The sequence below is a fragment of the Podarcis liolepis genome (assembly GCF_965112155.1).
Source record: "Podarcis liolepis genome assembly, chromosome: 12".
Lineage (NCBI taxonomy): Eukaryota > Metazoa > Chordata > Lepidosauria > Squamata > Lacertidae > Podarcis > Podarcis liolepis.
The window spans coordinates 28,237,756-28,254,200 of NC_139563.1; the positions used below are offsets into that span (position 1 = coordinate 28,237,756).

The window sequence follows — 16,445 nt, forward strand, 5'->3', positions numbered from 1 at the left end:
TGTCTGGTTTATGGATTCAGTAAAAATGGAGAAAAATAGGGGTGTTTGTTTTTCCATCTGCAGAAGACACAACTAAGAGGATTTTTACCTCCACTGGCAACCCAGAGCATTGGTAGTTGCAAAGGGGGAGAAAATAAAGACGCAACAGACATGAAAAATGAAAACAAGGAAATAATAGAGGACTCCCAAGGAAGAGGGGAGAGGGCTAAGGGAACACTCCACAACAGAGGGTGTTTGAAAAAGGGTGAGGGGCTGCCGGCTCTGCAGGCAAAGGGTGACATAACTGGGCTCCTGAGCCCCACAGGGGTGCCACAGAAAGAATGTAGTTGGTTAAGGGAGCCGTGGACTCAAAAAGGTTGAAAGCCTCTGAATTAGACAGTGAGACTCAGAATTCATGCTGCATCCCGCTTCATTTCAGGGTCCAACAGGCTTCAGAGGAGAAGCCGGAACTTCAGGAAGAGATGGTTCACGGGTAAGTATACTTCTTAAATTGCTTTATTTCCTAGGAGCCAAGCGTTCAGTCCTTTTAGTAATCAAGAGGGGGAGAGAAAAATAATTGGATTTAGGTCCCAATACATAGCCCATTAATTCTGCACCCAGACCCTTAACCTTCGGTGATATTAGCCTGAAGTAAGTTTAGATCACTGAAGATCTTGAAAATACGTCACTGGTATTATTAAGGAAGTTAATGCAACTTGTTTGGACAACTATTACTTTGATTTCTGATGCTGGATTAAAAAAACCAAAAACCTGAAAACAATACAAAACCTTTTTAAAAAACAAAAACTAAATGTGTCATTTTTTCATTTGTGCAATTTATCCATAGCTGGATAATTTTCTTCTGGTGTGGGTTTAACATGGGGAGAAAAAACACCCTAGATTCAAACCTGTAATTCTGCTTGATTTTTTCAGGGTATTCCTGGTGCAGTTGGTGCTCCTGGCCCTGCTGGAAGTACTGGCGAAAGAGTAAGTGGCAGACTTTTCAGATGCTTAGCAGGCTTGCATTTAGTATGGGAAGCAGCCATCGCTCAGTGGTATAGCATGTGTTTTGCATGTAAAAGTCCCAGGTTCAATGCGTCTCCAGGTAGGCTAGAGAAAGACTCCTGCTTGAAACCCTGGATCACAGAATCCCTGGATCAGAATCATACAATTGTAGAGTCGAAAGGGACCACGAGGGTCATCTAGTCCAATCCCCTGCAATGAAGGGATCTTTTGGCCAATGTGGGGCTTGAACCCACAGCCCTGAGATCCAGAATCTCACGCTCTACCGACTGAACTATCTCCTGGCTGTCAATGCGGACAGTATTGAGCTAGATGGACCAATCTAGTGGTATAAGGCAGCTTCTCATGGGTGAGATTCACCCCTCCAATGTTACAGCATCCAAATAAAACACAATGGGAAAAATATCAAGATGTTTGTTTGTGTGAAAGCATTTATAATCCGCTTTATATTTTAAAATATCTTAGTGGTAGGGAAAAGTTACACATAACAGAGAAAGTTAAAACAATACCTACAGTGCAGTCCTACGCATTGGGTCTTATCCTTTTTCCTTATTCCCTGTGCTTTTCCCCCTAAAAATAAAGAAATGTTTAGGGGTACTCTCATTTTGACTCAAGAAAATCGCCACTTTATAATTCAAATCTGGAAGAATAAATACAGAGAATGGACAAAAGTACAAAGATTCACAAAATGTTTAGGGGTATGCGTACCCCCCAGAAAAAAGCGCTGCTTATTCCTATAGCGTTTCTTCCTGTCCAAAGAGCATCCTAGTAATTATCTTATTCACCATCTGTGGTTATTAATAGTCCCATTTTACAGATGGAGAAATGAACATAAATGGCATGCCCATAAGAACACAGTCAGCTGAAGGTTGAGGGAAGATATGAATCCAGTTTTGCCAAATATGCTATCTGCTAAGCTAGGGATGGAGAACCTGTGGCCCTCCAGATGTTCTTGGACTCCAACTCCCATCACCCTGAACCATCATGGTCAGGGATGATGGGATCTGTAGTCCAAAAATATCTGGAGGGCCACTGGTTCCCCATTCTTGCACTAGGCCCAGTTGACTCAACTCTAACACTGCAATCCTGCACACGTCTACACTGAGTTCAGTGGGTCTTGCTCCCAGATAAGTGGGTATAGGATTGCAGCCTAAATCATTGATCAGGGATGGGGAACCTGTCACCCTCCAGATATTGCTGAACTGCAGCTCCTATTATCTATCCCTGGCTGTGCTGGCTGAGGCTGATGGGAGTTGCAGTTCTGCAACATCTTGAAGGCAACAGGGTCAACACCCTGGCTTTAGATTAATCCCTATTTATGCTCTCAGACTTTTCTATAGAAATTAGACTGGCTCCCTCCTTGTGAATACAGGCTTTTAGGAACTGACTGTTTTTAAGGAAGGCGCTGGTGCTGTGCTGTTTTTATTGTTGTTGTTTTCTGTGTTTTTCATAGATCTGTCCATCTAGTTTTAATTCTGTTAGTGTTTAATTGCTTTTTAATGATTATGTTTTCTGTGTTTTTAGCTTTTTCTATTTTATCTGTAAGCTGCCTTGAGTCCCAGTTTGGGGAAAAGGATATAACTAAATAAGAATAATTCAGAAAACACCCTAAAAATGTAAATATTCCCCAGGAAGTGAAATGGTTGAAGGAACATCCCTAGTAAAATATACGCGTCAACTACCCTGGAAAAAAACAGGACATCCTGTCTCCCACCCCCCACCCCCAAGAGCACGATGGCCATTTGGGGCTCCTTGCTCGCATGCCATTTCAGGCGGAGGCTTATAAGGACAATTGCTTGAACACACTTAAAATTTAAGGCTCAAACTGTACTTTTAATGATTTTATGTTATTTTTCCCCTTCTTGGGTGATAAGTGTAGGCTGCATGGCTACCTAGCTTTTTACCTGTGTCTGTATGGTTTTATATCTGTTAAGATCTGGGGTCAAGACCAATGACTGGAAATGAATGGTGTAACTGGTTCCATACGGTGCCCCCAGAGAGATGTTATTTGGCTTACATTTTTCAAACAGCAGCTTCCCCCGACACCAAGATCACAAGCAAACAACTACCATTTTGTCATGGCATAGAGCCTTCAATGCAAAGAACCCTTGCGCATCCTTAACATGGCACTTTGAATTCATGGCCATTCTTTGATTGAAAAGAAGTTAAGCATGGTTAAAAAAATGTTGGAGCGAAAGGATTACATTTTAAAAGATGACATTGCACCTACTCTGTTATTGTTATTTACACACCCTTCTCACTATCTTTGTCTTAGAGGCAATGAGGAGTCTGGGCTGTAATTTAAGGGGACAGAACACATTTTTACAGGGCCTAATTAGAACACCAATGAGTTTAACTTACCGTATTTTTTGCTCTATAAGACTCACTTTTTCCCTCCTAAAAAGTAAGGGGAAATGTGTGTGCGTCTTATGGAGCGAATGCAGGCTGCACAGCTATCCCAGAAGCCAGAACAGCAAGAGGGATTGCTGCTTTCAATGCGCAGCGATCCCTCTTGCTGTTCTGGCTTCTGAGATTCAGAATATTTTTTTTCATGTTTTCCTCCACTAAAAAGTCTTGTGGTCTGGTGTGTCTTATAGAGTGAAAAATACGGTACCTTTCTGCCTCATATCCAAATGGCAAATGAAATGGCAAATGAAATATGGCAAACTAGCCAAAAGTGCCTTGGGATGGATGGATGGATGGATGGATGGATGGATGGATGGATGGATTGATTGATTGATTGATTAAACCCTTGTTTGTGGCTCTTATGCCCAAGCCATTGGGATCAATTTGTTCTGAAGGCACCCTGCTGCAATGCACCTGCTCTCTTGCCTGTGGCACCTGATGGTTTGAGTTGCATCAGTGGATCACCAAGAGGCTGATGGGTAGATGCTTCTTCCTTCAGCCATGGAGTTGCAGTAGAAGACGGCCTGGTGCGTATCCTAGCAACATGAATCCTTTGTGTGTTTGTTTTAGGGCGAAGCCGGTTCCGCTGGCCCCGCTGGCCCTGCTGGTCCTCGTGGAAGTTCTGTAAGTAGTGGAATAATTTCTTTTTAAAGTGTGATACGAACAGGTTCTCGGAAGCTTTGATATGAAATGGCGATTAGCTTTTCTCACTGGGATGTGTTTTGGTTCTCCTCCCCTACCATAGGGTGAACGTGGTGAGGTTGGCCCTGCTGGTCCTCCTGGGTTTGCCGGCCCTCCTGTAAGTATGAAGGGAAAGATTGGCTTTCACATGGTTTTTAATAGTTTGGGGCTATAATGTATTTTGAGTAACATTTCTCCCCTCTTGACTTTTTAAGGGTGCAGCTGGTCAGACTGGTGCTAAAGGTGAAAGAGGCCAGAGAGGACCTAAAGGAGAACAAGGCCCACAAGGTGCTGTCGGGTCTGTTGGCAACTCTGGCCCCTCTGTAAGTCAAATGAATTTTATATTAAACTCTCCTCACCTTCTGATCAAACTGTGTAGTTTCTTTGGATTTCATAGTGCTACATCCATAAACCCATTGCATAGCTGTGAAGCAGAATGCTTGTATGGTTCAAATCTAGAATTACTGTTAGGCTGATTTGTGAAGCGCCTAGGATCTTTCCCAAAGAGCAGGAACAAAGCATGCCAGTCCCAAAAGGTCTGGATTGCCTTCGGCACTACATTTGGAGGAATTCGGAGTTAGGTAAACCTTGCAGGGGTGGGGAATCTGTGGCCTTCCAGATGTTGATGAACTCCACCTCCAATCAACTCCTGCCAGCATGGCCAGTGGTCAGGAATGATGGGACTTGTATTCCAGCAGCAACTCCTTCCTTATAAGCTATTTTCAAAGAGTTAATATATAAATGCTATAGATTGGTGGTAAGGAACCAATACCAGTGGCCATCTTTCTGGGTAGATTGTGTATATACAGTATTTCCAGAGGAGTTTTGACATACACGGGTGGTGCTGTGGGTTAAACCACAGAGCCTAGGACTTGCTGATCAGAAAGTCGGTGGTTCGAATCCCTACGACAGGGTGAGCTCCTGTTGCTCGGTCCCTGCTCCTGCCAACCCAGCAGTTCGAAAGCACGTCAAAATGCAAGTAGATAAATAGGTACCACTCTGGCGGGAAGGTAAACGGCATTTCCGTGCACTGCTCTGGTTCGACAGAAGCAGCTTAGTCATGCTGGCCACATGACCCGGAAGCTGTACGCCAGCTCCCTCGGCCAGTAAAGCGAGATGAGCGCCGCAACGCCAGAGTCGGCCATGACTGGACCTAATGGTCAGGGGTCCCTTTATCTTTACAGTGGTACCTCGGATTGCATACACTTCAGGTTACATATACTTCAGGTTACAGACTCTGCTAACCCAGAAATATTACCTCGGGTTAAGAACTTTGCTTCAGGATGAGAACAGAAATCGCATGGCGGTGGCACGGCCGCAGCGGGAGGCCCCATTAGCTAAAGTGGTGCTTCAGGTTAAGAACAGTTTCAGGTTAAGAACGGACCTCCAGAACGAATTAAGTACGTAACCAGAGGTACCACTGTACTAGCACTCCTGGTATATCACTGATAATCCAATTATCATAAGCATTATCAATTCATTGAATGAAGAGTAGTACTTTGAAGAGTATATGAGTACTGACTGAATTGAAATGACCACTGGGAGGAGTGCAGAGAGAAGAAATGCCATGGTGCAGCGAAACCAGCCGCCTTCATCTGTCCCAGCCGCAACAAAACATGCCTCTCCCATATTGGTTTCTACAGCCACAGCAGGCGCTGTAACTTCCCAACAGTTTGACTTTACCCCCAATGGTGCACTCCTCCATTGTCTCTCGAGACAGATGGGTGCCAACAACAACTGACTGAACACTGTAACTCGCATGTTAATTTTTCTGCCTGTGGTTGGTAGTATATGAACCACCACTGTTCTTAGAAAAATTATCTCATGTACGAGGTAGTGGTAATGTCAACACTCTTCAAAACCAAGTTAGCAACTTTGGGATGGCGTCTTGTCCACGTTATGACTACTGTTACAAAGTAGTGGTGTGTTTCTGGACTACAAATCCCATCATCATCCCACCACATTGGCCATTGGAGTCCCAACACCAACATCACTGGGAGGGCCACAGGGTTCCCCATGCCTGCATTAGAGTATGAAATAGTGTCTGATCCTCCTTTCAATAAGTCAGTAGCATAGCTTTCATTAATTTTTAACTCCAATCATGATCAAGCCAATATTTGACAGCTAGAACTTTGCAGTACTCTACTTATCTTCATTTTTCCTGCTCTTTCTTCTTGTATATAGGGTCCCGTTGGCCCTGCTGGTCCCACTGGAGGTCGTGGTGATTCTGGTCCACCTGTAAGTGTAGAAACTTATTATGTTGATGCTCCTACATCCACCCTCCTACTGGTCCTTGTAAGTCCTGATCTCTTCTTTGATCTTTTCCCCCCCAACAGGGTGTCACTGGTTTCCCTGGTGCTGCTGGAAGATCCGGACCCCCTGGCCCCGCTGTAAGTAGCCATTGAGAACACTCCATCTGTAAATTTAAACAAGGTAGAATACATACAGGGTCTGGTGCTTCTAATTCCTCTTTGCAAAGAACGATCCTGGATAACTGGGGTTCTTTGGAACCTTGTCAACAGTTGTTCGAAAAGATCTGAAGTAGTGGGCAAGCTTCTGTGAAAGTTATCCATCACTACCAACCTTCTCCAGCAAATATACAGCCATTGAGTACATGACACGGTGACAATTAGGCTCAACAGGCCTTCCCAAAACCCTGGTTTAACAGAAGGGTTATCTATACAGTGCATATGAATGAATGAATGAATGTGACTAAGAAAACTCCTCTCTCCTTTACTCAAAGCAGCACTAGAAGAAGGGAATTTGGGTGGGAGGCTGCTTGACCCTTCCCCAACAGCCTCTTTTCATCTGAAATCCCCCTCCCTGAAATTGCTTTTCCACCCACAAATTTCCATACTACTTTTCTCTCACAAAAATATTGCCTTAACATTTGGCTGGAGAGGGGCTGGATTAACCAGCTTCCTGTAAAGTTACGGGGGTGGGGGATGTAAGCATCCCCTCCTCACTCTTTACTCCATATTGTCCCGTCCTCTCCTCCCTAACACTTGCTTTCATTTGAAGTGTGCTCCTGGAGTTCTCTTGTACACATTTGCATATCATATGCCACTGATCCTTGGATAGAACATGCTCCAGAATCCTGCACCATGTGTAAAGTTTCTATGGCAGAGCTCCTGGAATTCCTCAACTGGACAAGTCGGTGTGGAAAGTGTTCCCTGTAGATAGGAAACCTGAAAAACGCTGCTGTAGAAACCTTGACAAAAGGAGTCCATTAATTCCATGTGATCCTCAGGAGCAAGCTTGTTGTAATTAGTTGTTGTGGTGTTGTTGTTTTTTTGTTTCTCACCAAGAATTTTTGTCAGTTCTTTGCTATCTGGTTTAATATTTTGCTCTCTGTGAACTGGTTACACCAGCAATGTAACCATGGGCATTTATTTACCTGTCTACTTTATCCCTAGGGTATCACTGGTCCCCCTGGCCCTCCTGGCCCAGCTGGCAAAGAAGGTATCAGAGGCCAACGTGGTGACACTGGTCCAGTTGGCCGTGCTGGTGAACCTGGTATTGTTGGGCCACCTGGATTCAGTGGAGAGAAAGGTCCAAGTGGAGAAAGTGGTGCTGCTGTAAGTTATTACAAATAATTCATTTTCCTTCCTTTTCATCATTTTCATTATCATTATTATTACCCATTGTTCAGCAAGGTAAAATTTAGAATTAAAAACGGTTCAGATCAGTCATGCCTGAATACCAGTTCTTAGGCCTGCCTTCACCAACCTGGTGCCCTCCAGAACTACAACTCCTGTCTGTCCCCAGCCAGCACAGCGATGCTGCCTGGGGCTTATGGAAGTTCAGTCCATAACAGCTGGAGAGAGGCACCAGGTTGGCCAAGGCTGTGTTAGTCATTCTTGCCGTATTTCTCAGAAATACAGACATCAGCCAACACAGCCCATGAGTGTGTGTTCTTCAAAGCATATAGGAATCTCCCTTTTAAGTACGTGCAGACATAAACCAATGCATCAGTACCATTCAGGTCTTCTGCTGGATTGGAGTGACATGGCTTCTCTGAGTTTTGCTTCTTTTTTTTACTCCAGGGGAATATGTCACTTTCTTCATGAGCTTTGCTGCTCTCAGTAGGACTGCTTTCAGCAAGGTCCTATTCAACCTTTATTTATTTGAAGTTGTTTTATTTATACGAGCCCATCCTTAAGTAGCAGGATGAAGTCAAGGATATATATAACCTTGATTTTCAATATTTAGGGCTCCAGAATTCTGTGCATTGTGTGGACTTTCAACCTTCCATGGCAGCCAGGGCAAGAATTCCACAAAATGTTTGGACACAATGGATTGCCCATTGCACCGGATGATGATGTGGCTCACGCCCCCAAATCTGTTGTGAATAACCTAAAAAAAGAAAAAATGTGTTTAAGTGAAGACTTTGAAAATATCTGTCCTTGCATCAAATAGTACAAAAGTATTGCTGTGCATATAAATTGGTCTCAGCAAATTCTAAGCTAAATCTTTGTAGCCATTGGCTGAATTCACAACCATAAGGTCAATAGCCTTATTTACACAATTTAAGGAAGGAATCAGTGCCTGTTAGCAAAGGGCATCACTTGACAGATGGGGGGGGGGGATCAATGATGTCATTGGCCTACACCACCACTAAGAATTGCTAGTCGTTCTCCAGGTGTGGCAACTGCAGCATGAAGTCCCACTTTCTGCTGCTTTCATTGGCCCTGCAAGTGGCAAATAATGAATACGTTTTAATTTGATTTGCTGTTGAGGTCATTAGGCTTATTCTGGCATTGCCATGCGGTCCCATTCCCAAACTTAAACAAGATGATCTGAAACAGAATAAGGATTTCAAGGCAAGGGTACAGGTTGCCTGATTTGTCTTTAAGAAGGCTGGATAACCTTAATCTGAGTACATCAGAAGAGATACGTGCACATCTGAGATCAAATTAAGTTTCCAAAGGAGACGGGAAGAACCAGTTTCATTTATGTTACAAATTGGAAGTTTGCTAGTCTGCAAATAGGATCTGAAATTTTTATTCTGCTCTTTCCTTCGTGTAGGGTGCCCCTGGTTCCCCTGGTCCTCAAGGTCTTCTTGGAGCTCCTGGTATCCTTGGTATTCCTGGCAGCAGAGGAGAACGTGGTCTCCCAGGCATTGCTGGATCACTTGTGAGTACCATATTTGCCAAGTCTTCAGCTAGATGGCAGATATGCTTTGTCTGGAATTAGAATTCAATGCTGAACTCTTGGTTTTTTTAACCTGGAGGAGAAACACAGTGTAAAGTTGCTCCTTTGGAGTTGTGCGCTTCTGTCTTATGGCTTGCTCCTACAAGTGCGTTGTGGCACTGTTTCATAGGATGTGCCATTGGGTACCAATGCTGGTGTGGGAGTTCAGCTGTTGCCCTCAAGCTAGCTGCCTCCTGAGGGTGACTGTACCATTCTGGCAGGACATGTACCAGAAATTCCCTGAAGGAAGGTCCGGGATTGGCTGCTGCTTGGCAAGTGGGAACCGGTTATATGGTCCTGCCCTGTCAGCTGTTCAACCAATCACGTTTTTGCCTTGGCAGTGGAAACTCTTGCTTGCACCGCCATAGCCGGAACAGACTCAGAAGTTTAGTCTGCACATGTATCATGAGCAAGAGCTGCTTTCTGTCAGGCTGCGGTATAGAACATCCTATAGGATGTCTGGTGTTGGGCAGGTAAAAACCTGGGTCAGGTGAAAAGGGAGTTTGCAGGCACTGCTGACCAGTAGTACCTGCAAAGCCCATTTCAAAGTACTGTGCTAAATAGCACTTTGAAAGGGGCTTTTGGAGACCCCTACAGGCAAAAAAAACCCCCTCACCTAACATCATTGTGACATCAAACTTGGCTTACCAGCGGCTGGTGGGTAAGGAGATAACATTCTGGGCTAAAATAAGGTTACCAGATTTTTTCCAAGGAATCTAGGGACACTTTTTTTTTAAGACAGACAAAAAGTTATTTTTTAAAATGTTTTTTTTTTTTTTGAAAAATAAGAAATAATATTTTCTCTTCTGTGATCTCCTCTGGGCCCCAGCCTGCTCTCTTGGAGCTCTAGCAGCCATGGAGTAGGTTCGGGTTGGGCCTGGGCTCGGCCACCTGTCCTTGCCCTCCCGGTGCTCTCCTACCTCTCTTCCTCAGTGGTGGCAGCGGCGCGGCAAAGTTGGGGCTCCCCTCTTTTTTCTCCTTCCTCTTTCTCTCTCTTCCTTCTTCTTCTCCTCTCCTCCTTCTCCCAGTGTCGGCGCCAGGGTTTTCCTGGCCCCGGGACGCCACTGGGCAGTCGGCCAGGTGGCTGGGTGCTCTCACTCCCGACTCGATGTCAGCGGTTCCCCCAGTTGACGTACGGGGCGTCCCCAGTTCCCCCTCGGCAGTGGTGGCAGCAGTGGCAGTCTCAGCAGCCCAGAGCCAGCCTGGTAGCGCAGTTGGCTCTGGCTGGCTTCAGGAGCTGCTCGCTGCTGTGGCGCCCGCCATTTTGCCTTGCTGGAAGTCCCCATATGATGTGTCTTGTGCTGTTGAACCAGTCACGCAACATTCATTCCCTACTAATAAATCTACAATGCTTAAAATATAAATCCGGGGACATTAAATGAAATCTGGGGACATTCCGGGGATTTTGTCCAGGGACAGATTTGTAAATCTGGGGACTGTCTCCGGGAAACGGGGACATCTGGTAACCATAGGCTAAAAAGATTCTTCCACCCCTGCTGTAGAGCATCAAGCATCAGCTGAAAGTTATATAGTAGTCAAATAATGAATGGCAAATAGGATGTATTGAATATTTTGCTAGTTAAGTACATGAACAGCAATGAAATGTATCCCTGCTATTGTTTTTAGGGTGAGCCTGGACCCCTTGGTATTGCTGGTCCCCCAGGTGCCCGTGGCCCATCTGGTCCCGTGGGTTCCCCTGGTGTGAATGGTGCCCAGGGCGAAGCTGGACGTGATGTAAGTATACCTTTTTGGTCATAAGTGGGGGAAATAGAGGTGGGGAAGGTGGAATTCTAAATTTTCAGCAGCATTTAAAATCACATTTGAAGGTTATTTAACACAGCTGTTTTTCGTTCACATGAAGGTTTTTGTTTGTTTGTTTGTGATTATTTTTTTAATTCAGTGAAATTGAAGTGGGATCAATGAATAGGATAGCACAGGGGTCTGCAACCTTTAAGACAAAAAGAGCCACTTGGACCCGTTTCCGAAGAAAAAACAACTGGGAGCCGCAAAACCATTGCAACATTTAAAACAAATATATCTCCGGAGCCACGATCTGACAGCGGGCGGGAAGGTGACGTCGGGACGGTGCGTGACTAACGCACGCACCGCCCCCATGCAACGTCACAGCCAGTACGGCGCCCGCCACAGTGAGGAGTGTCGGGGCGCACAATGCGCCTCCTCCCCTCACTAGTATCCGCCCCGGAGCCGCGGCAAAGGTGTAAAAGAGCCACATGCGGCTCCGGAGCCGCGGGTTGCAGACCCCTGGGATAGCAAATGTAATGTACTTTGCATGTTGAAGTGTGCTTTGGAAGTCGTTGACAGCAATGCACTTGATCCTATAAAGTGATGCGTCCCCATGCTCCATGAGCTGCCATTGTAGGAAACCTCACAGTGACCATATACAGATAATCATGTCTCAGCTTAATAAACTGAGGTCTGAACTATACACTTGACCATTTTGTTCCTCCCTTTGTGCGAGTGAGAAAACAAACCAGGAAATCTTCCATTGACTATAATTTCCCATTTCATCTAGGCTTGAAAATTACAGTTAGCAGCTTTAGAGCAAGATAGTATATTCAGCCATGGTTTGAAATTGGCTTAATATGATGTCTTGTTCCTTAGATGTTAGCCATATTTCCTGATCTGTACAATCAGGAATGAAGTTTTCTGGGTGATATATAATCATCTTTTTCCCCCTCTCACCACTAAGGGAAGAGTGAATGGGCTTCATGTGTGGCCAAAAGGCTCACTTATAAGGTAGTTTATTAAGCCAATATATGATTATCCAAACTTGCCCATTGAGAATGTGGCTCCCTTAGCCTGAAAAGTGAGATGAGCACCACACCCCATAGTCTCCTTTTGATGGGACTTAACCGTCCAGGGGTCCTTTACCATTTTTTGTTTTTTTTTACCTTCATGTACACAGTGAGGAAGAAATGATAACATGAAAAGATAAGAAGGGGGGGAATAATATTTCCATTAAAATCACACAGTTCTCAGAACATTCCATTACTTTTGGTCTGATGAAATAAAGCTGTAATAAAATAAAATGCATAAATAGAGTGCAAAAAATGGATCAATCTAGAACTGTAGAAATCTAGAAATAAGCTAAATCCATTCCTCTGAAATGAGTAATTAGGGGAGAAATGGTCACAATGGAAGAATAAAGTGTGGCAGAGTATTCCACTTGGACCTGTTCTGTGGTTTGGAGCTGGGGGCAGGAGGGAGGTACAGAACACGCTGTCATTCCCCTGTCAGTAAAGTAAAGCTTTTTTTCCATGTCGTGTGTGATGTTAAGATTGTATTTTTCTTCACAGGGAAATCCAGGTAACGATGGTCCTCCAGGCCGTGATGGTACTCCTGGTTACAAGGTAATCACGTTTTCCCCTTCTCTAGGCAGAAGTGAGCCTGTGCTTGCTACAAGCTCATGCCTTTGGACTTCCATTTAGGGAAGTCTCCAGGTATTTAGTTGTATGTCGAGATTGTTATGAAAGTTGTACAACTGGGGGGTGGGCGGAAGGGGGGTGGGATGTGTTGTTTTTCTGTCTCTGTATTAAAAGTGCAAATAAAAAAATTAAAGGTCTTCCATTTGTCCTTTGCCTTCATCTTTTCAGGGTGAACGTGGCGCTCCTGGAAACCCTGGTCCCTCTGGTGCTCTCGGTGCCCCTGGCCCCCATGGCTCTGTTGGCCCTGCTGGCAAACCTGGAAATCGTGGCGAACCTGTATGTGACTTCTATCCATTTCATAAAATCAAAAGTCAGGTGTAATCTATCAGGGCTGCATTCGAAAGGCTCGGTCCCCAAGACATGTTTATTGATTGCACCTTTTTCCTCCAAGGGGCTCAAGGGTGGTATGCATGATTTTCCCTTTTCCTTGTTTAATGCCCACAGCAACCCTGTGAGGTAGGTAAGGCTGAGAGGCAGCGACTGGCCCAAGGTCAATGAGCTTCGTTTCCTAGTGAGGATTTGAACCCTGGTCTCACATGTCCTAGTCTGACACTGTAACCACTACACCACCAATGGGTGCCTCCCGCACTGAGAAGCCCTACAGGCAGTCTACCTGGTGGCATTGAGAAGCTTGGCCAAAACCTTTAGGAAGGGGTGGGATTCTATGCATTTAGTTGACCTGTTGTAGTTTTGTAGTAGACTTAACTGCTTATTGAATGGGTTGGGTGTTAGATACCAGGCAAGTAGGATTTGCTGCAGAACGTCACAGTGTGGACTGCTCCTGTCCAGTGTTGGCCAGCCATGCTGTCTTCTAGGGTACTCCATTGCACCTGCTTCCAGTGGGCACTTAGAATTGTGTGGCCACTGAGCATGCTCAGTCCTTATTAAGCCGGGTTTTTATAGCGAGGGTGCATCTTAAATATTTTTGTACAAACCAGCACCTTCCTTTTCTCAGTGGCCCCATTTGGATTGCTGTTCTGTTGTTGATCACCAGCTGAGTTTGCTATTAGATGGAGGGATAATTTTGTTACTGCTGTGAGCCCTGAAGGCTTACCAAAGCATGAGAAATGTTATCGTTGATGATGATGATATTTTGGTCTACATTCAATGCCTGATCCCTAAAGCACACCCTCTCATCAGTCTACACATGCACAGTTCCCCTAACTACCATTCATCCCATCTAGTATTTTCCCCTTATATCCTGTCCAATAAGAAGAGTATTCTGTTCCTTGTATCAATAAGACTTCCATCTTCCAGCTTTTCTCAGATCTAAAATCTGGCCCTTGCACTTCTGTGTTGTGATGAGGAAGGGAATTACAGGTGTTAACCCTGAAGCTTAGTGAATAGTAGGGTGGTGCTGTTCTTCCATCCCTGTTTTCTGCATGGTGGGTGCCCACTATTTGCCTGGGAGCCCTACACTACTCAAAACTTGGCATAATGGCTAGTACCATCCTGTAAACTGTGGCCAAGCCCTCCACTGTATCGCTGAACATTCCACTACTGCCAATTCATTGTAAAAGAAAGCAGCGGGGATCACAGTATTCCTTCTTGATTCTCATTGATGTGGTACCAGTGCGCTTCCCATTTTGTCTCCAATGAATGAAGACAACCTGTTGTCAAGCGGCTGTGAGCTGCCACATCACTCCCTGCTGTGACATTACTTCTCTGTTCAGTTACACTTTTTGGCTCCCTTGAAACAGAAGTCCCTTTGCAACCAGACCTCCCAAAACAGGGCCTTCTGAAAATGCCATGCATGCTCTTTCTTTCCAGCAGCCATTTGCTATGACTGGCTTTGGGTGTTCTCTTCATCTTTGGTGAACAGGAAGTGCAAGTGACTTGAACTTACAGTTCAGTGCATTTGATAATGCACTGAACTATCCCAGCTCTTCCCTTAGCATGTGCTTCCAATGAAGGAAGGGACAAAAACTACCTAAAGTCACACTTTGGGCATTGTGGCCAAAAGAAATGCAGAGGACATGAAGTGTGAACCACTGCCTGTTCTTGTCCATATTATGAATGTATTGAGCCACCCTTGGGTCATTCCTTTGTTGGTCAAGGAAAGGGAGGTTTGTCATCACAATCTACAGTGAGCAGTTTCTCTAACTGTGCTTTGTCACCATTTCAGGGTCCCGTTGGAATTGCTGGTCCTGCTGGTCCTGCTGGTGCAAGAGGTCTTGCTGTAAGTTCGGATTTTGTTTCGCTTCTGTAATTATGTCCTTTTGGTAAGAAGTCCCATGATGAGGACAGGAATGGAGATCTGGGTTCTGGAAATCAAGTCAGAGGGTTGTATAGATCATGGGGAAATTTTGGCATGAGTAGAAAGTTTAGAATATGGTAGTGGTCTTTCCCTTTGGTTGAAAGGTTTTAAGATTGCAATGGTGGGGTACCTAGCCTAACTCCCATTCCTTATGTGATTGACTTGTGAGCCCTTTGATGAGGACAAAGAGAAAGCAAGCGTTGAGTGTAGTAATTTTGAGATGCAGGCTCATCAAAATGGACACAACCTGCTATACGACTTAAGGCTGGATATAAGCAAAAACCAATGCTTAGGAAACTTTCTAGTCCCAAGCAGGGCTTTTCTTTAGCTGGAACTCACCAGAACTCAGTTCCAGCACCTCTCAGGTGGGCACCATTACCATTCTAAGAGAACAAGGGAGGCATTTATGGTGAGTTCCAGCACCTCTTTTTCTAGAAAAATAGCAGTGGTCCCAAGCGAGGACTCAGTGGTAGAGTAACAGATTGGCAAAAAGGAGAGGGACCCTGAGACATTTTGAGCTGCAGTCCTTGCTCAGCAGAATTGTTTTTAAACAGAGGTAAATCTGCTTTCTAGATGTGAAAATGTTCCAAAAGCAAATGTACTTGTGTGTGTCTAAACAAACTCTGCAGGTGGAAAGCTCCCTGCAAACATTCTGTTTTTCACTTTTCCCTTTTTATGCCTTCCACAGGGCCCAGCAGGTCCACGTGGTGAGAAAGGTGGTCCTGGTGACAAGGGACCCAGAGGCGCACCTGGCTTCAAGGGACACAATGGACTTCAGGGTCTGCCTGGCATTGCTGTAAGTGTGTTGCCCGAACAATGGGGCGAAACAGCAACAGAAATAATATAGCCTCCCTGATAATCAGCACATTCACAGGGCCCTGCATCATTGGTAGCACGTTCTAAGGCCCTTTGGGATTAGTCTGTGTGAAGGAGCTGTGGTGTTGCCTTTTCACACTAGAAGGAGTGAGACTTGGTCCACATAGATCAACATCGACGACTCAGACTGGCAGCAGCTCTCTGTAGAGTTGTCGGCATTTCCTTTCCATTAGGCCAGCAATTAATGTTCAGAAGCAGAGACATTGTGTATGACTGAAGCCCATCTAGAAATCCTGCCCCAGTGCCCAGATACATGGGGGCAGGCGGTGGTTATTCAGTGAGGGGGGCGAGAGACCATATATGCTCAATGACGCATGTTTGTCGTCATTATCACTTCCTGTTTCTCAGGGATGGGACTGGACATCCTGTTATAAGGACAGCGAACCAGTTGTCCTTCAGATGTCCTCAGCCTCCGACTTCCATCACCCCTGACCACAACCTGGGCTGGCTGGGACTGATGGGAGTTGGTTCAATAACATCTCGAGGTTTCCTTGCCTTCTGCACCCCTGCCCTATTTGTTTAAAACAAAAACAGATTTTGAGAATCAAAATAAGCCTTCCATTATATTCCCTCCCCACCATGAA

At 45.0% G+C, this 16,445-nt stretch overlaps 1 protein-coding gene across 1 annotated transcript in view; it reads left to right on the forward strand.

The window, feature by feature from the left end:
- The window catches only part of COL1A2 (collagen type I alpha 2 chain), a 66,226-nt gene that overhangs the window by 44,055 nt on the left and 5,726 nt on the right, over positions 1-16,445 (forward strand). The window contains exons 31-44 of the mRNA XM_083469007.1: positions 419-472; positions 913-966; positions 3,979-4,032; positions 4,154-4,207; positions 4,305-4,412; positions 6,274-6,327; positions 6,426-6,479; positions 7,506-7,667; positions 9,118-9,225; positions 10,909-11,016; positions 12,600-12,653; positions 12,897-13,004; positions 14,854-14,907; positions 15,674-15,781. Of these exons, the coding sequence (XP_083325133.1) occupies positions 419-472; positions 913-966; positions 3,979-4,032; positions 4,154-4,207; positions 4,305-4,412; positions 6,274-6,327; positions 6,426-6,479; positions 7,506-7,667; positions 9,118-9,225; positions 10,909-11,016; positions 12,600-12,653; positions 12,897-13,004; positions 14,854-14,907; positions 15,674-15,781 (1,134 nt within the window). The remainder of the gene's footprint in view (positions 1-418; positions 473-912; positions 967-3,978; positions 4,033-4,153; positions 4,208-4,304; positions 4,413-6,273; positions 6,328-6,425; positions 6,480-7,505; positions 7,668-9,117; positions 9,226-10,908; positions 11,017-12,599; positions 12,654-12,896; positions 13,005-14,853; positions 14,908-15,673; positions 15,782-16,445) is intronic.